Source organism: Pyrus communis, chromosome 4, assembly GCF_963583255.1.
Source record: "Pyrus communis chromosome 4, drPyrComm1.1, whole genome shotgun sequence".
Taxonomy (NCBI): Eukaryota; Viridiplantae; Streptophyta; class Magnoliopsida; order Rosales; family Rosaceae; genus Pyrus; species Pyrus communis.
This window is the reverse complement of record NC_084806.1, coordinates 7,713,482-7,730,298: the sequence shown is the minus strand read 5'-3', so window position 1 is coordinate 7,730,298 and position 16,817 is coordinate 7,713,482. Positions and strand designations below refer to the sequence as shown.

Below are 16,817 nucleotides of genomic sequence, written 5' to 3'. Positions count from 1 at the left end.
AATTTAAAAATAAACCAATCCGTACACAAATTATGTCAAAAACATTTATAAAATATTATGCAAGACACCAAGTTGTATGCATTTTTATTTTTTCTAATAAAAATCACTATCGTTTGACTTTTTATTTATTTAATACAACAATATATTTACATTGGTGTATCATATCTAGTGATATTTAATGTATATAATTAACATCCAATAAGATAAATTCATTAATTAATATGACATAGGCATTCATGAAAATCCTAAAACCCAAATCCTTGTTATACATTCACGAAAACCCTAAAACCCAAATCCTTGTTATACGTACATTCACGAAAACCCTACCTGTAAATTGCCAAAATTTCTCCCTGCACCCTTTCAACGAGAATAAGAACCACCAACTCTCTTGCACCGCCGCCATCTCTTTGAAACAGTCGAAACATGGATTTGTGAAATCAAAGTAAAAAAGCAATGTCAATCAATTGCTTTCCTGAAGAAATCGTAGCAGATATCTTGGTGAGGTTGCCCTTCAAGTCTGTAATCAAAGTTAGAAGAGTGTGCAAGACGTGGAACTCTGTGATCAAAAGTTGCACCTTCATTGACACCTATCTCAGGCGGTCCTTATTGATACAATCCGAACACGAAAACAACAGCGATGGTCGACACCATCTTCTTCTACGAAAGAAGAATGGATGGTATGGTAATAGTTACTACTCGTATTATGGTAATATCCTTAGTTCTCCATCTGGTTACACCGAGCTTATCAAACCAGCAATTCCAGACGTAATAAAACGTTGTTTTAGTCACCTGTCAATGGTCGGAACTTGTAACGGGATTATATGCCTTGCTCATGACGGACTGTTGCAGGACGAAGATGCCCCCACGATCATTTGGAACCCTTCAGTCAGAAAGTATGTGATTTTGCCTAGCCCTAATATTAAGAAGAACAACTTTAAGGATACACAAACCTATTTCTTTGGCTATGATTCACTGACCAATGACTACAAGGTCTTGAGAATTGTTACTGTGAGGAATTCTTTGTTGGGGGTTGAGGTTTACTCCTTGGCCAAGGGATGTTGGACAAGTCTTAGTACTGCTGCAACTGCTGTTTTTCCTGCTTATTTGTGCTCAGGGTTCTTGAGGAAATCGAAAGATGCATTTTTTAATGGTGCTATGCATTGGGTTCTACCCCGTGACAGAAATTCCAAAGAACATGTCATTGTGTCGTTTGATTTCGGTACTGAACTCTTCCACGAGATCGCGATGCCTGAAGGTTTTAGAAAAACAGGTTGCCCGAGTTACATTTTAAGATATGGAGAGTCTCTTGCCTTGGTTCAGATTGACAACGGAGGAGAACATTTTGTCTATGCGCTTCATTTGTGGGTCATGAAAGCATATGTTGAAGTGAAATCGTGGACTAAACTAGATAACAATAATGTACTCTTCAAAGGATATCGTCCTACTACCCCTCTTGGTTTCAATGGCTGTGATGAACTGGTGATGAAAATATTGGTGGGTGGCGATAGGCGGGCAATAGTGGTGGATTTCAAGACCGGAAATAAAAATGCTGCAACTGCTCTAGATGGCTACTCATCAATGAATCCTTTCGTAGAGAGTCTCATCTTACTTAGCCAGCCCGATGCTGTTTCCTACTAATCGATTGGCCAGCTCCATGGATAAAGTATCAGCAGGGCAAGGAACAATATGTTACAAATTTTCCTTTCTCCTTTTATTTTCTAAGTTGTATCCTTTTCTTCCCAACTTACATTTGGCATGGTCGAATTCAATTTTATACCAATTCCCTAACTTTTCCCATTCCTAAGCTATCCGATTCTTTACATCTCCATTATATGTTCCCTAAATGCATTTTGTTGGTTTACTAAAAAATTTTGTGTGATGTTGAATCATCTGTTGTTTGCATATCTACCCCAATTTACTAGATATCTGTTTAGATTTAGTGCAAAATGTGTTAAGCTGAATGAAACAAACAGATCATGCCCAAAGGTATTGCACCTTTACTGTAAGAATAAATTCCAGTTGGTAGATCATATCATGGTTGGAAAAAAGGTTAAAATAAAAAAGAGCATAATTTAAAGAAACATAACTTTTCAAGGTAATAGGCTTCACTTGAATAGGCTCACCCAAGAGGAAAAGAATAAATTCTCGTTGGTTGATCATACCGTCTTCTTTCACCCCCAATCATTTGCATCTCGAACTTGAACAGGCTCACCTAATAGGCTTCGCTTGGTCTTGAACCATCAGATTGATCTGCAAGTGGCGCATCGAAGTAATCCTTGATACGCGAAGCGTTGTCCCTTACTATTAGGAATTCTTAGGCTCCCCACTGCACGTAAAGACGATTTAAAATTCTCCTTAATCACTATTTTCATGTAGACAGAGTGTTCATATGATCATTTTATGAATCCATTTTATTGAAGATAGTTGTAACTTGTAACACAAGAATTCCAAGCTCATGGTCGTAGGCTATACAATGCCATCTTTAAACAATATATCTCCTTCTCTTTACACACTTCATCTCCAAGTACTCTTTAATAGAGCTTATAAGTGTTTGAATCTTCACTATTGCTTACAAGGATGCACTTTTGACCACGATCAACAAATCTTCTTTCTCTTGTGAATTATTTTGAATACAGTTAAAGCTGGTGACTTCACTTTGAGATACTATATATATCCATATAGCGTCGCTCCTTCAGTCCTTTGTTGAAATGTGAAGGTCTATGGGTGTCGAATTCGAACTCGGTACTTCTTCCAACGTTGAAAAGATCAACCAATAATTAGTTGATCAACTTCAACCTTATACCCCCAAGACGTAGTTTGGTAGCTTATTCGGCCTCGGCCTCCATGATCCGTCCATTTTGAATATACCATAATTTAGGTGCTGCCGGCGTTTTATTCTTCCTTGTTACTCACGAAAAATAGGGTCACCCATCCTCACTACCCTACCTATAAATTGTCATAGTTTCTCCCTTCACCTTCCAACAGAAAAGACTTGGATAATTGATCCGGTAGAAACTAGAAAGGCAATGTCAATCGACTACCTTGCTGAAGAAATCATAGCAGAAATCTTGCTGCGGTTGCCTGTCAAATCTTTAATCAAATGTAGAAGAGTGTGCAAGTTGTGGAACTCTCGGATCAAAACTTGCCCCTTCATTGATACTCATCTGAGCCGCTCCTTCCTTATTAATCGAATCCGACCACTACAGCAGAAACGACGGTCGTCAGCTCTTTCTGGTTCTGCAGAGTGACCGAAGTGAAGATACGTATCACCCATCGTATTATGCTGAGTACTGTATCGAGCTTCTAAAACCACCAATTTTGGATGGTCCCCTTCGGGTTTTGCTCATCTTCGGAACTTGTAACGTGCTAACATGCCTTGCTCCTGCTTATTGGCGCTCTTAGGTCGCTTCCAACAATGTACTTGCGAATGGTGCTCTGCATTGGGTTCTACCGCGTGACAGGAACGCCGAAAAATATATCATCGTGACCTTCGATTTGAGCATCGAATTTTTGCGAGTCAAGCTTTGGGAAAATCAGGTTCAAAACAGTAGGTTGTAAGACGGGGAGTCTCTTGCCTTGATTGAGATTGAGACGAAAACTAACAGCCTAATGCCTTATGTTGAATTATCTCTTGTTTGCATATCCATGACAGTTTACTGGCATACATCTTTTAGAATTAATGCAATTAAGTGTCAAGATGAATGAAACAAGGAGATCATGCATACAAGTGTCTCGTCTTTCCCGGAAGAATAAATTCCAGTTGATCGATCATATCATATTTGGCAAACGTAAAAATAGCAAAAGAAACATAATATTTCAAGGAATTCGGTTGGAGATGACTCGTAAGTTTGCAAGCAACTGCAGTATCCAGGAATATAAGCTTAAGTCAGCTAAGAAGAAAATTGTGTTCAGAAGATTAGACTGCCTCATAATCACCATGTTTCTACGGGTAATGGCGAGGCCGACCCATTTCCAAATCCAAATTCTGGTACTAGCTCAGACAGGTCACCGCTCTCAAAAAAGGCATGGTGAAGGGCCTTGACGCATTTTTCAGCCTCACTATCATTTACTATCAATGAGATGTTTACCTGATTTATAGCAAATCAAATATTAGAAGCAAAAAAAAAAAAAAAAAAAAGAATGAACGAGTGAAATCTTATTTAGTCGGGACAAGAGACCTTGGATGCCCCTTGCGAGATCATTTGAACATTGACTTGATTGGTTCGAAGAACATGGAATACCTGTGCGAAGGGAAGTCCATGAGTTAAGAAAGAAGAGAAAAATAATACACTACTGAAAGAAAACATCAATAGATACTATACATTGCAGAGAGAAATACAACACCTTTTCTAGTATCAGTGAAGAATACTGAACATTCCCTATGAGCGAGATGATTGATCTCTGCTGCAGAAGATTCACGAATGCAATTTGTTCGAGTTTTTCTTCCATGTGGTCAAGTTCCTGTTACGTATGGCACCATTTCATATGCATTTAGAAAACTAGAAAGAGCACTTGGGTGTGGGAACATGAAACAAGAAAAAAATAAAATAAAATAACAATGCTTTTCAATTTTGTACATCTGAAAAACATACAAGGGTACTTGCATTAAGTATGGGGACTATTTCTAAGTTTTAGACCCATGCCATTAAGCTGGATCCCCATCATTCAAATTCCCTACCCAAAAAGTTTGAGTTCCAGACAAATCTTTCAACTCAAGATGTATCAAAATTGATTCTTAACAAACATGAAACTTGAAGCTGACAATGCATATCTATTTTCTATGTATTTTGCATGCACATCTTTATGTATTTCCCATCGTGGATACTTACAACAGGATGCATCTTCTCCAGAGGTACCTTAGAAATCATGCACAGCTTTGAAAACATTACAACTAAGCACGCATGACAAGTAATTCCTTGACAAATGATACAAGATTCATATGCTTACCTGCTGAATTAGTTCCCTACTCCAAAATTTTGATGGATCCAATGTCAAAGATAAACTAACTTCACTTGTTGCAACAACATCCACGGATATGCCCAAATCTTCGAAGGTTGAGAACACCTATTTGGATGATGAATCCCAATGGAGGAGGGAAATCATGCCAGTTACGATCATAAATTTCAAAACCAAAAACCAATAAGGGCAACAAGTAGAAAACAAAACCAAGGAAACAAAGATTCACTCACCTTTGCAAGGAAACCAACTTGCCCAAGCATGCGTGTACTGACAATATCCAACAGGGTGACATTTTGCTTCAGAACTATGCTAGTTAGAACAGCCTAAAGTTCATTTGAACGGATAAGTTGGGGAAATAAATAAAAAAGCAAGAATGTTCGAATCCTTACACATGCTTCACTTCTCAAGTAAAAGAAAGGATTAAGCTGCCCACACCTTGCTCATATCTCTTGTTTTAGTGATGAGGGTACCAGGAGCTTTGGGATTATAGGAGTTCTTGACCCTAACAGGTATTTCAGCATCTCTAGCTGGTCTCATGGATTGAGGATGTAGAACCTGCAAAGTTGCCATTGTGATTATATTTCTTTTTCTACTACTCATTCTAAATGGCAAGCGCTCATGTGGACTCTTATCTACGTTTCACCATACAAATCAGACGATTAATGCTTTGTCTCTCTAGTTACAATATATACATGAAACGAATGAACCGACCATGACGGATGCCATCCTAATCATCTCAATGACAGATGCTCATGCAAAAATAAGCTGTAGTCTGCAAACTTAGTCTAGAGAACTTCATGGATGGGATCCCAAAGTCCATTTGATAACCTTTCATTAGGTTAACTCTCTGTGCCATTGTTTCTCTCATAAACAGAGACTGCAGATATAATATCAAGACTAAATTTCAACTAACTGATTGAGTCCATTTAATTAGAAATAGAAAATAACATCTAAACTGAAAGAACAAACAGAATCTAACCTGAGCACCAAAATATGCAAGCTCAGCTGCCTCATCGAAAGTCAAATAAGGAACAGGTTCTGCAACAGGACATATACTAGGATCGCAGGTCAAAACACCATCAACATCCTTCCACACCTGCTAAAAATGTCAAATTAGCTTCTGTATATGCTTGTCCAATAATTGAAAGGTAAAAATATTAGCATTAGTTCTAATTAAAAAAAGAAATGAACAAAGTCTCCAATAAATGGCCGTAATATTAGCTAGATCCATAAAGTAACAGACAACAATCAGCATAATTGTGGTGAATGCATGCATGATAGGTGCATATCTGCAGATGACTTCTGGTGGTACATGCATTCAGAGCCAAATCTCACCTGAACTTCTCGCAGGCCTAGGGCTTTGCCTATTGTTGTGGCTGTCAAATCACTACCACCCCTGCCGAGGGTAGTGACTGCACAAGTTTTCCAGCCCTACAATCAGTAAAACATATGTGATGTTGAAAGCCCAGCAAATAACGTTAATTTCCTGAGAAACTGAGACTTTAAAGCATGCACATGAGCACGAATTGCATTGGGCAGCTAGCCAGGAGAAAGACCTTTCCGAGAAAGCCAGTAACAACAGGAAGTGCAGGATCCCTAATCCAATCGTCATATAAACGATTAGCGACAGATGGGTAAGTTGCCTCTAAGATGTCAGCATTGGTGAAGTCATCTGTTGTTATGAAACCAATGTCAAATGCATCATACTGCAATACATTAAGCAGCAACCATCATAAAAAAGAAAGCTTTAGTGGCTTCTAATAAAAGAAAACGTACATAATCAAAATGCAATCCTGGGTTTGGAAAATAAAAAAAAGAAACAAAGTGAGAAACATATTTTCTAAAGACGGGGTATACATACTTGGCGTGCCTTAACACCGATGCTATTTAGATAAGCTGCAAAGATTCTTGTAGACATGCACTCTCCAAATGAAACTAGATAGTCTCTTGTTCGGAGAGTCAACTCTTTCATCATAGCTATTCCCTTCAGCAGTTGCTCTAGTTCTTCCAAGTGTACTGCAAAATATGCAAAACAAAGAATAGCAAATACCCGAAATTCCAATTAACCTCTGATCCTTCACCTCATTATCCAAATTTCAAAACTTGACCACACCGAAACAGAAAAGTTTGCATATTTTTTTCATCCCTTCAATAATTAAATTCCTTACCCGAAATAACGGAGGCATCGATTCCAAGTTCATAGACAGTCCTGAGCAAATGCAACCACACAGTTTTTTAACAACAGTTCCAAAGTCGCAATTAAAAAGAAAATAAGAACAAAGAGAAAACTACAAGCTACCTGAGATGGAGTTGATTTACAGAGCTCAATTCTTCGATTTCGGACGCATTCGAAACTCCGCAGCTAACGGCCTTCTCACCAGCCTAAATGCATACATGGTACACAAATCACAGCATTCAACCTCATCATTCTTTACCAATTAAATCAGAGCATTAAAGAAACTAATTAGATATTTATGAAAAGTGCATTACAAGTAAGAGGTTATTAGTGGTCTTCCCCATGGCAGAGAGCACGACGATAGGCTTTTCATCGGGAAAGCTAACAACGAGCTGAGCAATCTCTCTTATCCTCTCCGCCGACGCCAGCGACGATCCCCCGAACTTCATCACGCACGTAAACGGCGGCGCATCGGACCCACGGCTCTCTGTCGCATTCTCTTCATCCTCTTCGTCTCCAAGCACAGCTTCGATTCTTCTCTTCTCGCTCTTAGCTCTCAGCCTACCGCTTCTGCATGCATTTTCCACTGCCGCGTAGATTGATCGCGACGGCGACGCCCCGAAGGAGACCCGCGACAGGTGCCAGAGTCTCGGAGTTCGTGAGTAGCCGGGGATTCTAACCCCGCGGAAATGCAACGAAGCCTCCATTTGCTTCGCTTACCCAAGTTGCTTCGACGAATTATCAAATTTTAGGGTTTCGATTTTGCTGGATTTTCTCGGCAACCAAACAAATTTTATTGGCGGTGCATGCACCCCTTTTTTTTTTTCAAAGCCAGAATTAACGGAGATTTTCTGTGAAAAGTAAAAAGCACCTGTGGGCCTGTGGCGCCTATTTTATTCGCCGATACGGTGTCGTTTTCGCTAACGTTTTATAGAAATTAGAGTTTTCGTGGCTTTTTCAACTGTTTTTCCTTCGTAATTTTCCTGCGAATCAAAAGCTTAAATTTGAATGTCGTCTTCCTTCACAGTCCAATGTTCTCTGCCGCGCTTTACACCATCCCGATCAGTCTCCGTCCGCAAAAGCTGCCAACTTTGCTCAAATTCCGTCGTGGGTTTCCCTGAAATCCACCGCTACGTCGATCGATACCTGCCAAATCGAAATGGGTCAGGTCGAAAATGTGCACCTGGTCTCTCTATCCAAGCAAGGGAAGCTCAGAGAAGCGCGCCACTTTCTCGAGCAGATGAACGACGCGGGTGTATCCGTCAGTCCTCACTCGTATAAATGTTTTGTTTGAAATGTGTGGATTGATGGGTTCGTTGTCGGATGGAAAATCTGTGCATGGATGGTTGAGGAGGACAGTGAAGAACCCACTTGAGTTTCTTGAGAACGAGGCTCTGCAGATGTATTGTGATTGCGGAGTTTATCGGTTGCACAGAAGGTGTTTGATGAGATGCTTCAAAGGAATTTGGTTTCTTGGGTTATAGTTATATCGGCGTATGCGCAGAAGGGTGTTTTGAACAGAGCTATTTCGATGTTTTCGAAAACGATAGAATTTGGGATTAGACCGAACGCATCGAGTTTTACAAGCATCTTAAGTTCCTTGACTGAGGAATCACTTTTGGAGCTTGGGAGACAGATACATTCTTATGTGATAAGAAGTGAAATGAGTAGTAATGTTTCGGTTGAAACGGCGATTGCAAACATATATGTGAAGTGTGGGTGGTTAGAGGGTGCTAGGATTGTTTTCGATAGGATGGAAGAAAGGAATGCTGTTTTTGGACTGGGTTGATGGTGGGCTATACTGAAGACGAGAAATTAGAGGAGATTTTGGAATTGTTTGCTGAGATGGTTAAGAAAAGTGTAGAGGTGGATGATTTCGTTTTTTCGATAGTTCTCAAGGCATGTGCTGGTTTGGAGGACTTGAATATGGGAAGGCAAGTTCATAGTTACGGTGTTAAACTTGGGCTGGATTCCGAGGTTCTGTAGGAACTCCTCTAGTGGACTTCTATGTCAAATGTGCAAAATTTGAGTCTGCTTGTCGAGCATTCAAAAGGATTCATGAACCAAATGATGTTTCATGGAGTGCTATAATCTCTGGCTATTGCCAGAGTGGGAAATTTGATAAGTGTGTAGAGATTTTTCAATCTTTAATTACTAAAGGTGTTACCTTAAATTCATTCGTACATACAAGCATTCTTCAAGCCTGCTCTGCAATCGCGGATATAAATTTGGGGACTCAAGTTCATGCTGATGCAATAAAAATAGGGCTCATTGCATTCTTGCATGGTGCGAGTGCATTGATTATGATGTACTCAAAATGTGGCAGATTGGACTGTGCCTATCGAGCATTTGAATCGATAGATAAACCTGATTCTGTGGCCTGGACTGCCACAATATGTGGTTATGCTTATCACGGCAATGCCTCCGAAGCTCTTACGCTTTTCAAAAGAATGCAGGATTCAGGTGTAAAGCCAAATTCAGTAACATTTATAGCAGTTTTAGCTGCTTGCAGCCATTCGGGTTTGGTCACAGAGGGAAAGCAGTATCTGGAATCAATGAGTAATGGAGGACGAACCATTCATTGATCATTACGAACCATTGATCATTACGATTGTATGATTGACGTATACTCTCGTGCTGGACAACTACAGGAGGCACTTGATTTAATATAGAGTATGCCGTTTTAACCCGATGCAATGAGCTGGAAAAGTTTATTGGGTGGATGCTGGATGCATTGAAACCTTGAGCTCAGAAAGTTAGCAGCCGAGAACCTCCTCCAGTTGGACCCGGAGGACACTGCTAGTTACATAATTATGTTTATTTTGTATGCATCATCCCAGAAGTGGGAAGAAGCTGCATTTTATAGAAGAATGATGGCTGAAAGGAACTTGAGGAAAGAAATCGGATGCAGCTGGATTACATTTACCGTCAAGGGCAAAAAGCATCGGTTTATAGTGGGCGATCAGCACCATTCTCAGATAGAACAGATATACTCGAAACTGAAGGAGCTGAGCATTTCTTTCAGGGATGCTGAAGAGTCGTTTCTTACGGAGGAGGACGTAGTGAGCGGTTTTCCGGAAAGGAAAGAACAGCTTCTTCACCACAGTGAGAGACTTGCCATAGCATTTGGGCTTATTTCCGCAACAGGTGATGCCCCTATTGTGGTTTTTAAGAACATCAGGGCGTGCAATGATTGCCATGAGTTCGCAAAACATGTTTCTGTGGTAACGGGGCGTGCAATTGTTGTGAGTGATTCCGACAGATTCCATCACTTCAAGATTGGGGAGTGTTCTTGCAGAGATTATTGGTAGCCTGAGCAATTTCGAATGTTGATTTGGGCATGACAGTTGCGGGATGGATGCTTTGAAAGAGCAGTCTCATGGTCACTAGTTGATATCGGAGAGAAACGTACCTACACCCGGAATGTCACAGGAACGTTATCTCAAGTTAAGAACATGATCTCATGAGAAAGGTAAACAGCATCATCATTATATGGGTAAGCCATTCTCAGGGTTTAGGGCGGGGCACATGGCTTGCCTTGGCTCAAGCATGGGCTCATGGAAGCTTAGGCCGCTAGTGGGAGAAAATATTGTTTCATAGTGGTGTATACATCCGTTTGTCTATGGGGTGCATTTAATTTAAACCTTGATACAAAAAGCAATATCACTTATGATGTGATTCTTGATTGAAGCTTATATATTAATTTACAATTTTAGATGTGGAGACTTAGATACGGATGGTTGATAATGATTTTTAAGTTGTCGGTGTGGTTTGTACCGTTTTAATTTGGCTTCATCAAATTATTACTTTTGCATTCTTATTAAAATTCGTGTTGAACTTGAACACATCATTAATATACTATAGAAATTTTAAATAAATATTATAATTTAATCTACAATATCACGTTGCATTCAGTACAACGTAAAAATACACTCTTGAAAATTAACAAAACGGATGATAAACTTATACTACCTTCCGTGGCACCATTGCATGTTAGTGCACGCGTGCCTGTCTGTCGGAAGGATTGGTTATACGCGTCTCTTGAAGATTGCTGCTCATCAAGAGAAGCACTAGTCACCCTCTCAAGTGCACTGCACAGTACAGAGGATCATTGCAGTTGGTAGTTAATAGTAGTTAACTCTTCTCTTACGAGTATTTACTGCAGCTCACCCTCCTCTCTGTCTTTCCCTTGTGTGTGTTCAGTTCGTTGACACGTCTTTCAGTGAGAATCTCAACATTTTCTTCCGTTTTTAGTGGGTCCAAAGCCATCGCCATCATGCATGCCATAGATTTTTTTAGTTTGACCGGCACACGAAGTGGTACATCAATGTTACTATATAAATTATGAAATATGTATGTTAAAAAGTTAATAACTTAAAAAATAAAATTTCCCACCACTTACATAAAAATACGTGGTGTACCATTCGTATTTTCGTCACAATCAAAAATTTATCCATGAAAGAAGAGAACCCGAACTCTGTAAAGGCTTATTCATTTTCCTTCATTGTCCTATTTTTGTAAGTTTCAAAAACAAATTATAAGAATTCAACAGAGATTTGTGTGTGCATTATATCCGTTGTTTTGGTGAAAATGTGAGAATGTGAGGATAAAGTTTCACATTGGTGAGTGATCAAACTATATAAAAGGGCTTATAAGAGGTTGCGTTCCTCATCATATTGTCAATAAATTTATAGTAGAACCTCATCTTTCTTCAGCAAGAATATAAGAAGAAAACCGTCAAGTAAAGACTCTTTATTTGTAGAGTATTTGCATGAATAGAGTTGATAAAGTTTTGAAAGGGTCCCCAAATTTTTTTGCCATCTAATAATGCCATATAGTAAAAAAATTACTTTTATTAACACTTTAAAATCTTATCGTGCACTCCTCATAAGTTTAATTTTTTTTTTTTTTTATAAATATAAGAATTTGGAGTGCATAATAAGATACTTTGAGTGTCAATAACAACTCCGTAAAAATGAACATTTTTTTTCTAAAATTTATTATATAATAATGCTATACATTCAAATGAAACTTTAAACTTAGAGATTTTGAAGCCTTTTTTCTTGTTTGGTTGTTTAATATTGAACAGCTTTTTATTATTTAGTGAAAGTTATTTTGTAGATCTTTTGATTTATTATTTAATGACATTTGTAAACTTAAAATCAATGAGTCCTAAAGTTTGTTTTGATTTAAATTATTACTTTCTAGCATCAATATATTATCTTACTTTTTTTGTATAAACTATCTTAAAATGAAGCTCTTATAAATTTCGCACAGGACTTCCGTAATCTCATAAAAACCATGTTGCCAAGTATTAGAATATGATAGAGTTAAAGTTTGTTGAATATGATCCAATCAAAAAGTATACTTGGAGACACAGAAGATATAATGAAGTTGTGATCCAGGATATGTGGTTAGATATCATTGTAAAGAATTAAACAAGTAGAAACAAACAAAACTCATCTCGTAAGCTCCTAAGCTCGTAGCTATATGAATATGATTGCATCATCTCATCAGTTGGGCAGCAAGTAACACGTTCCTGAAAGTTGATGGTATTGGTAATTTCAGTTGGCGCCAAATAGAATTTGTGGTGGGTTTGGACAAGTCCTCCTGGTTCTATCCACATCCAATCATTAGATAAATTTGAATTTCGAAAGTATTTAAATTTAATGTGATGTATGTTTATCATTTTATTTATCTACCATATTAAATGGTGGTGATCCCCACTCACATATGTTATTTTTCTCCTCAGCGAATCCCTTTTTGTGTGTTGGTTTTCTCTCACCTCCTTAAATTATTCCTCCTTCACTCACTCTTGCACCCACTCATTTTTTTCACTTTTTTCTTCTTCTTCTTCTTCTTCTGGCTTTTCACCTCTCTTTCTTCTCATAATTCAACTTAAAAAGCCTCCTTGCTTGGCAAGTTTTTGGAGCGCTGGGTTTTGTTGTATGCAGCTTTTCATGGTTGGTTTCATTTCTTTCTGGTGAGCTTTTACTTATTTGTGTTTGTTTACAACTCAGATGTGCTTTTGATCTTCTCAATGCTAGTGAAGAGGGTTTTGGTTTTTCTAAATTCTGCATGCGTTAGAGATTTAATGAATTGGATTTGGTGGAGAAAGAAAAATGGGCATCGATCTTACAATTATTTCTAGTAATTAGTATAAAACAAATATTGTTAACTGTCCTCCACCGACACTTGGGATGTCATGGTTGTTAGAGTAAATATGGAAATATAGAGAATAATCCGAATGATGATTTTGAGGTACGACTTGAATCGTTTTGTTAAAGTGTTATTTGTTCCCACTCGAATGAGTTTGCTAAAGGGTTCTTGACAAATCATTTTCAGGATACAACAAAGTATGAAATATTCGATTAGCAAAACTGAATTATATTCTTTATAAATAACTAGAAAGAAATTGTATGAATGTGATGTAGAAAGAAGAGAGCAAGGAATGTAGAAACAAATTTCTGAAATTGTATGTGAAACATTATGCCACAATAGGTATTTATAGGCATTAAAACATCGTTCATTGAGTCCGTTTATTTTAGTTGAAGATATACAACCCTTCTTAATAGTGTTGACCTAACAGACATGTCTTCTATTTAATATTTTCAGAAATTAAATTTGACTTATTACATCTTTTAATTTTATTCATACAATTTGAATAAGTATCATGTCTTTTAACCAAAAGTTACAATCTTTCAACAAAATATACAACAGTAAAAGGTTGAATGAAACCCAACCTTTTACAAAAGGTTGCGGTCCGTACACACACGCTGCACAATGCAGCACCAAGTCTCATATATATATATATATATATATATGGCCAATCATGCACTACCGTGTCATTTTTCACGTAACAATGTCTGATTGACTTAGGATATCGCCACCATTGTGTTCAGGTGCATGGAAGTTCGTCTTCTACAAATGTGTTTTCTAGTATTTGACAAGACAAGGCAAGTGATCATTGCGATTGCATGGGGTTGGGGTGGCACCATGAGGTGATTAACTCCTTTGTTTATGTCACAGAGTATCTTCTATACTTCTAACGAAAGTTGCACTTTTGTGTAGGGACTCCTTGGATGCAGTTTAAATGACTTGATTTTGGCATCTTCAAACTTAATTGCTTCTGGATAAAGCACTTTCTTGAAATTATCCAAGTCCATATGGATGTTGGAGAGACAAAATGTTCCTACGGCAAGCCTCCGTGGATATTCAAAGGCAGGTAAGTGTCCAACAGCACTTGCTTTTTTTATAACTTGACTGCTCTTTGTTCTTGGTAATGATAAGGGACTTGCTGATTGCCCTGGTTTTTGTACCTAGCGCGTTGTATCAACTCCATCTTGTCAAAGCAGCAACTGTCCGAGCATGCATTCCGAAAGATTTCAGATTAGTTGAAGCATTTGGGTAAGTATAATTATAACATTGTTGTAAAAGAGAATAGCGTTCATATGATTTGTGATTGTTGTGAGAATTTGATCACTGAAATTTGTGTTTACACTTGTTTCAGGTATACTCTTGGCGGCTTCTTTCTTGCCAACTATGATGACAGTCCAGCAGGAGTCTTTGATGAGGTTCATGTCTTCTGTTTAATCGTCTCATCTAGGAAGTTAATACTTATTCAGCCTTGATCCAGAAATGAATCAGTTGTTTATTGTAGGAGTAGTCCATGTTTGCTTAAGCATGATAAAGAAAACACATAAGTTCAAGTTTATTCAACCAGTCGCTAACGAGAGTGGGTTTATTTTCTCCCTCTCAGCTCGTTGTGATTGCTGGACTTGTATGGAGCCCTCCAACATCTTGCGCGTATGTTTGCCTCAACCTTATCTTTCTCTGTAATAAGATGTTTGCATACAATCTTATTCCGGAACATGTACACTGTTAACTTTGGGGCTAATTATTCCCTAAGCTTGCCTCTTGAGCAACAATACCCTAATTCCTAAACTAATTTATGTCGGTCTTTATACGAGTGGTGTGACTGCCAGTTGAGTTACATCTTTTCCTGTCAGATGTGACATTGTGTGAGGGTATATAGACTTGGTAAATCCTCTTTAGGGGCAGAAAATAGCGTGTCGTGGGGCGTACACGCAGAACTCCTCTCTGGGAGAGAGAGATCTGATTACTGAGCTATGCCTAGCGACAGCTAAATCATTAGTTTGTTCTTGTTCTAAGTTAGAGTTGATATAATCCTGTTGCTGAAGTACTTTATTTATAAGTACTTTTACTTGTTTTTGTCAAACAGCTGGGCAGCTAAGGTGCTTGTGAATAGTGATGAAGCTTGTAAACATGGACGAAAGGTGGGAGGCTGCATAAGGCACTTTGCCACAGAGTTTGTCATGAATTCTTAAATTTCGTATGTAATTCTTATGTTGGTTGCAGTCCTCTCTTGCAGGAAGTAGGGCTTCCAAGTCATGTTGCGAGGTTTTCAAAGGTATGATTTGCATTTGAATTATAAACATTTTTTGCAGCTTGCATATGGTGAACTCTTCATCCCTAAGGTGGACTACGGATACAGTTCTTTACTAAAAGTATTTAAGAAGGGAAGTGTTATTGGCACTCCAAAAATCTCATTCTACACTCCTCACTAGTGTAATTTTCTTTCCTATTATAGAAATTTTGGAGTGTAGAATGAGATTTTTGGAGTGATAATAACAATTCCCTTTACGAAATCCATTTTTCTGTGCAAAACAGAGGATTACAGCAGTGTCAAGGCAACCAAAGAACAAAAATATGGGATTTCTTAATGTCAATGGTAGCAGTGCTGCTTTCTGTGATCCAAAAGATTGTATGGAAGTTCAAGTGACTGAAATCAAGGCTTCGTCAGTTAAAGATTCCTGTAATGTCAACCTCACCACTTTCGGTAAGTTGGTTAATCTGAACATCTCATTTCATTAGTATAACTTGGATGTTTTTCTTCTGTGGTTTTATGCTCCTAATTGCGAGTTTGATGATGGCAGTGCCTGAATCGAGCGGTGAGTGGAGGGGGCCAGCGATCAAAATTTCTCTTCCAAGTTTTAGGTAAGTTTCTCGCTTAGTTTCCCTTTGCTATTAGAGTGTTTAGCTTTTTCCCTTATTTCCTTCCTTCTGTTGTCAAATTGTAGCGGCGGCACAGAATATTATCCCAACCTTCTCAAGTACTCTTGCCGGATTGAGTGCAGGTTTTCTTTTAGTTTCAGTTACTTTCTTTATGTTCATCAGGCTTCATTATGTTAAACTCGCATGTATGCATCGGTTCCCACCTAACTCAAGTGTTAATTGTTAGTTTGTTGCCTGATCCAATTCTGATAGGGTACAAGCAGTGCATCCGGCAAAAGTATCAGGACCATCTCCGATGCCAAAGAATGAAACAGAAAAATCTTCAGAAATCCATACCAGCAATACAAACAACCACGCAACCGAAGAATTTGTGGATAAAGGCAACCTCCTCTGGGAATCTGTGATGTTATCCAAGCCCGTATTGGCATTGCAGTTCAGTTGTATGAAAATGCAGGTTGAAGCTCCAGTTGTAGTTTTCAACTCCAATAACTCTTTAACAACCACTTGATCATAATTTATTTTGTCAGGCTGTAATGTTTTTTTATATAGAATTATTTATCTTGATGTATTTTTGCCGGAATAAATCGGCTCCACCTGAATAATTCAAACAGATCAATTACTTGAAATATTATTATACAAAAATGGA

General features: G+C 38.3%; 3 protein-coding genes and 1 pseudogene across 5 annotated transcripts; 3 read left to right on the top strand and 1 right to left on the bottom strand.

Moving 5' to 3' along the window:
• Nucleotides 1-453: 453 nt before the first annotated feature.
• LOC137732610 (F-box/kelch-repeat protein At3g06240-like) lies at nucleotides 454-1,638 on the top strand. Its single transcript, XM_068471916.1, has one exon. It carries the CDS (start codon nucleotides 454-456, stop codon nucleotides 1,636-1,638), a length of 1,185 nt encoding a protein of 394 aa, XP_068328017.1.
• Nucleotides 1,639-3,702: 2,064 nt separating this feature from the next.
• Nucleotides 3,703-7,971, bottom strand: LOC137730650 (aspartokinase 1, chloroplastic-like). Its single transcript, XM_068469623.1, has 13 exons — nucleotides 7,450-7,971; nucleotides 7,259-7,341; nucleotides 7,128-7,168; nucleotides 6,821-6,975; nucleotides 6,516-6,665; nucleotides 6,295-6,390; nucleotides 5,939-6,055; nucleotides 5,395-5,514; nucleotides 5,190-5,282; nucleotides 4,948-5,064; nucleotides 4,345-4,461; nucleotides 4,179-4,241; nucleotides 3,703-4,088 (listed from the first exon to the last, which is right to left on the bottom strand). Exons 1-13 carry the CDS (start codon nucleotides 7,840-7,842, stop codon nucleotides 3,933-3,935), a joined length of 1,701 nt encoding a protein of 566 aa, XP_068325724.1. The 5' UTR covers nucleotides 7,843-7,971; the 3' UTR covers nucleotides 3,703-3,932.
• Nucleotides 7,972-8,143: 172 nt separating this feature from the next.
• LOC137730647 (pentatricopeptide repeat-containing protein At5g13270, chloroplastic-like) lies at nucleotides 8,144-10,654 on the top strand (annotated as a pseudogene).
• Nucleotides 10,655-12,949: 2,295 nt separating this feature from the next.
• Nucleotides 12,950-16,715, top strand: LOC137730648 (protein NEOXANTHIN-DEFICIENT 1-like). 3 transcript variants are annotated; one of them, XM_068469619.1, is made up of 12 exons: nucleotides 12,950-13,118; nucleotides 14,038-14,136; nucleotides 14,207-14,360; nucleotides 14,459-14,542; nucleotides 14,646-14,709; nucleotides 14,895-14,941; nucleotides 15,378-15,432; nucleotides 15,528-15,566; nucleotides 15,827-15,995; nucleotides 16,093-16,153; nucleotides 16,237-16,293; nucleotides 16,424-16,715. In XM_068469619.1, exons 3-12 carry the CDS (start codon nucleotides 14,302-14,304, stop codon nucleotides 16,677-16,679), a joined length of 891 nt encoding a protein of 296 aa, XP_068325720.1. In that variant the 5' UTR covers nucleotides 12,950-13,118; nucleotides 14,038-14,136; nucleotides 14,207-14,301; the 3' UTR covers nucleotides 16,680-16,715. The 3 variants fall into 3 exon arrangements, with proteins under 3 accessions (XP_068325720.1, XP_068325722.1, XP_068325721.1); XM_068469621.1 differs by lacking the exon at nucleotides 14,038-14,136 and having other exon boundaries at nucleotides 12,950-13,098; XM_068469620.1 differs by lacking the exon at nucleotides 14,038-14,136.
• The last annotated feature ends 102 nt before the right edge of the window (nucleotides 16,716-16,817 follow it).

What these genes read in the sequence shown, in the direction of transcription:
- LOC137730648 (XM_068469621.1), top strand. Translation starts at nt 14,302, where the DNA reads ATGGATGTTGGAGAGACAAAATGTTCCTACGGCAAGCCTCCGTGGATA. An exon ending in TGTCAACCTCACCACTTTCG is followed by an intron (nt 15,996 to 16,092) that starts GTAAGTTGGTTA and finishes TGATGATGGCAG; the next exon opens with TGCCTGAATCGAGCGGTGAG. An exon ending in TCTTGCCGGATTGAGTGCAG is followed by an intron (nt 16,294 to 16,423) that starts GTTTTCTTTTAG and finishes CAATTCTGATAG; the next exon opens with GGTACAAGCAGTGCATCCGG.
- LOC137732610 (XM_068471916.1), top strand. Translation starts at nt 454, where the DNA reads ATGTCAATCAATTGCTTTCCTGAAGAAATCGTAGCAGATATCTTGGTG.
- LOC137730650 (XM_068469623.1), bottom strand. Translation starts at nt 7,842, where the DNA reads ATGGAGGCTTCGTTGCATTTCCGCGGGGTTAGAATCCCCGGCTACTCA. An exon ending in CCACTAATAACCTCTTACTT is followed by an intron (nt 7,342 to 7,449) that starts GTAATGCACTTT and finishes GTATGCATTTAG; the next exon opens with GCTGGTGAGAAGGCCGTTAG. An exon ending in TCTCGCAAGGGGCATCCAAG is followed by an intron (nt 4,089 to 4,178) that starts GTCTCTTGTCCC and finishes GCTATAAATCAG; the next exon opens with GTAAACATCTCATTGATAGT.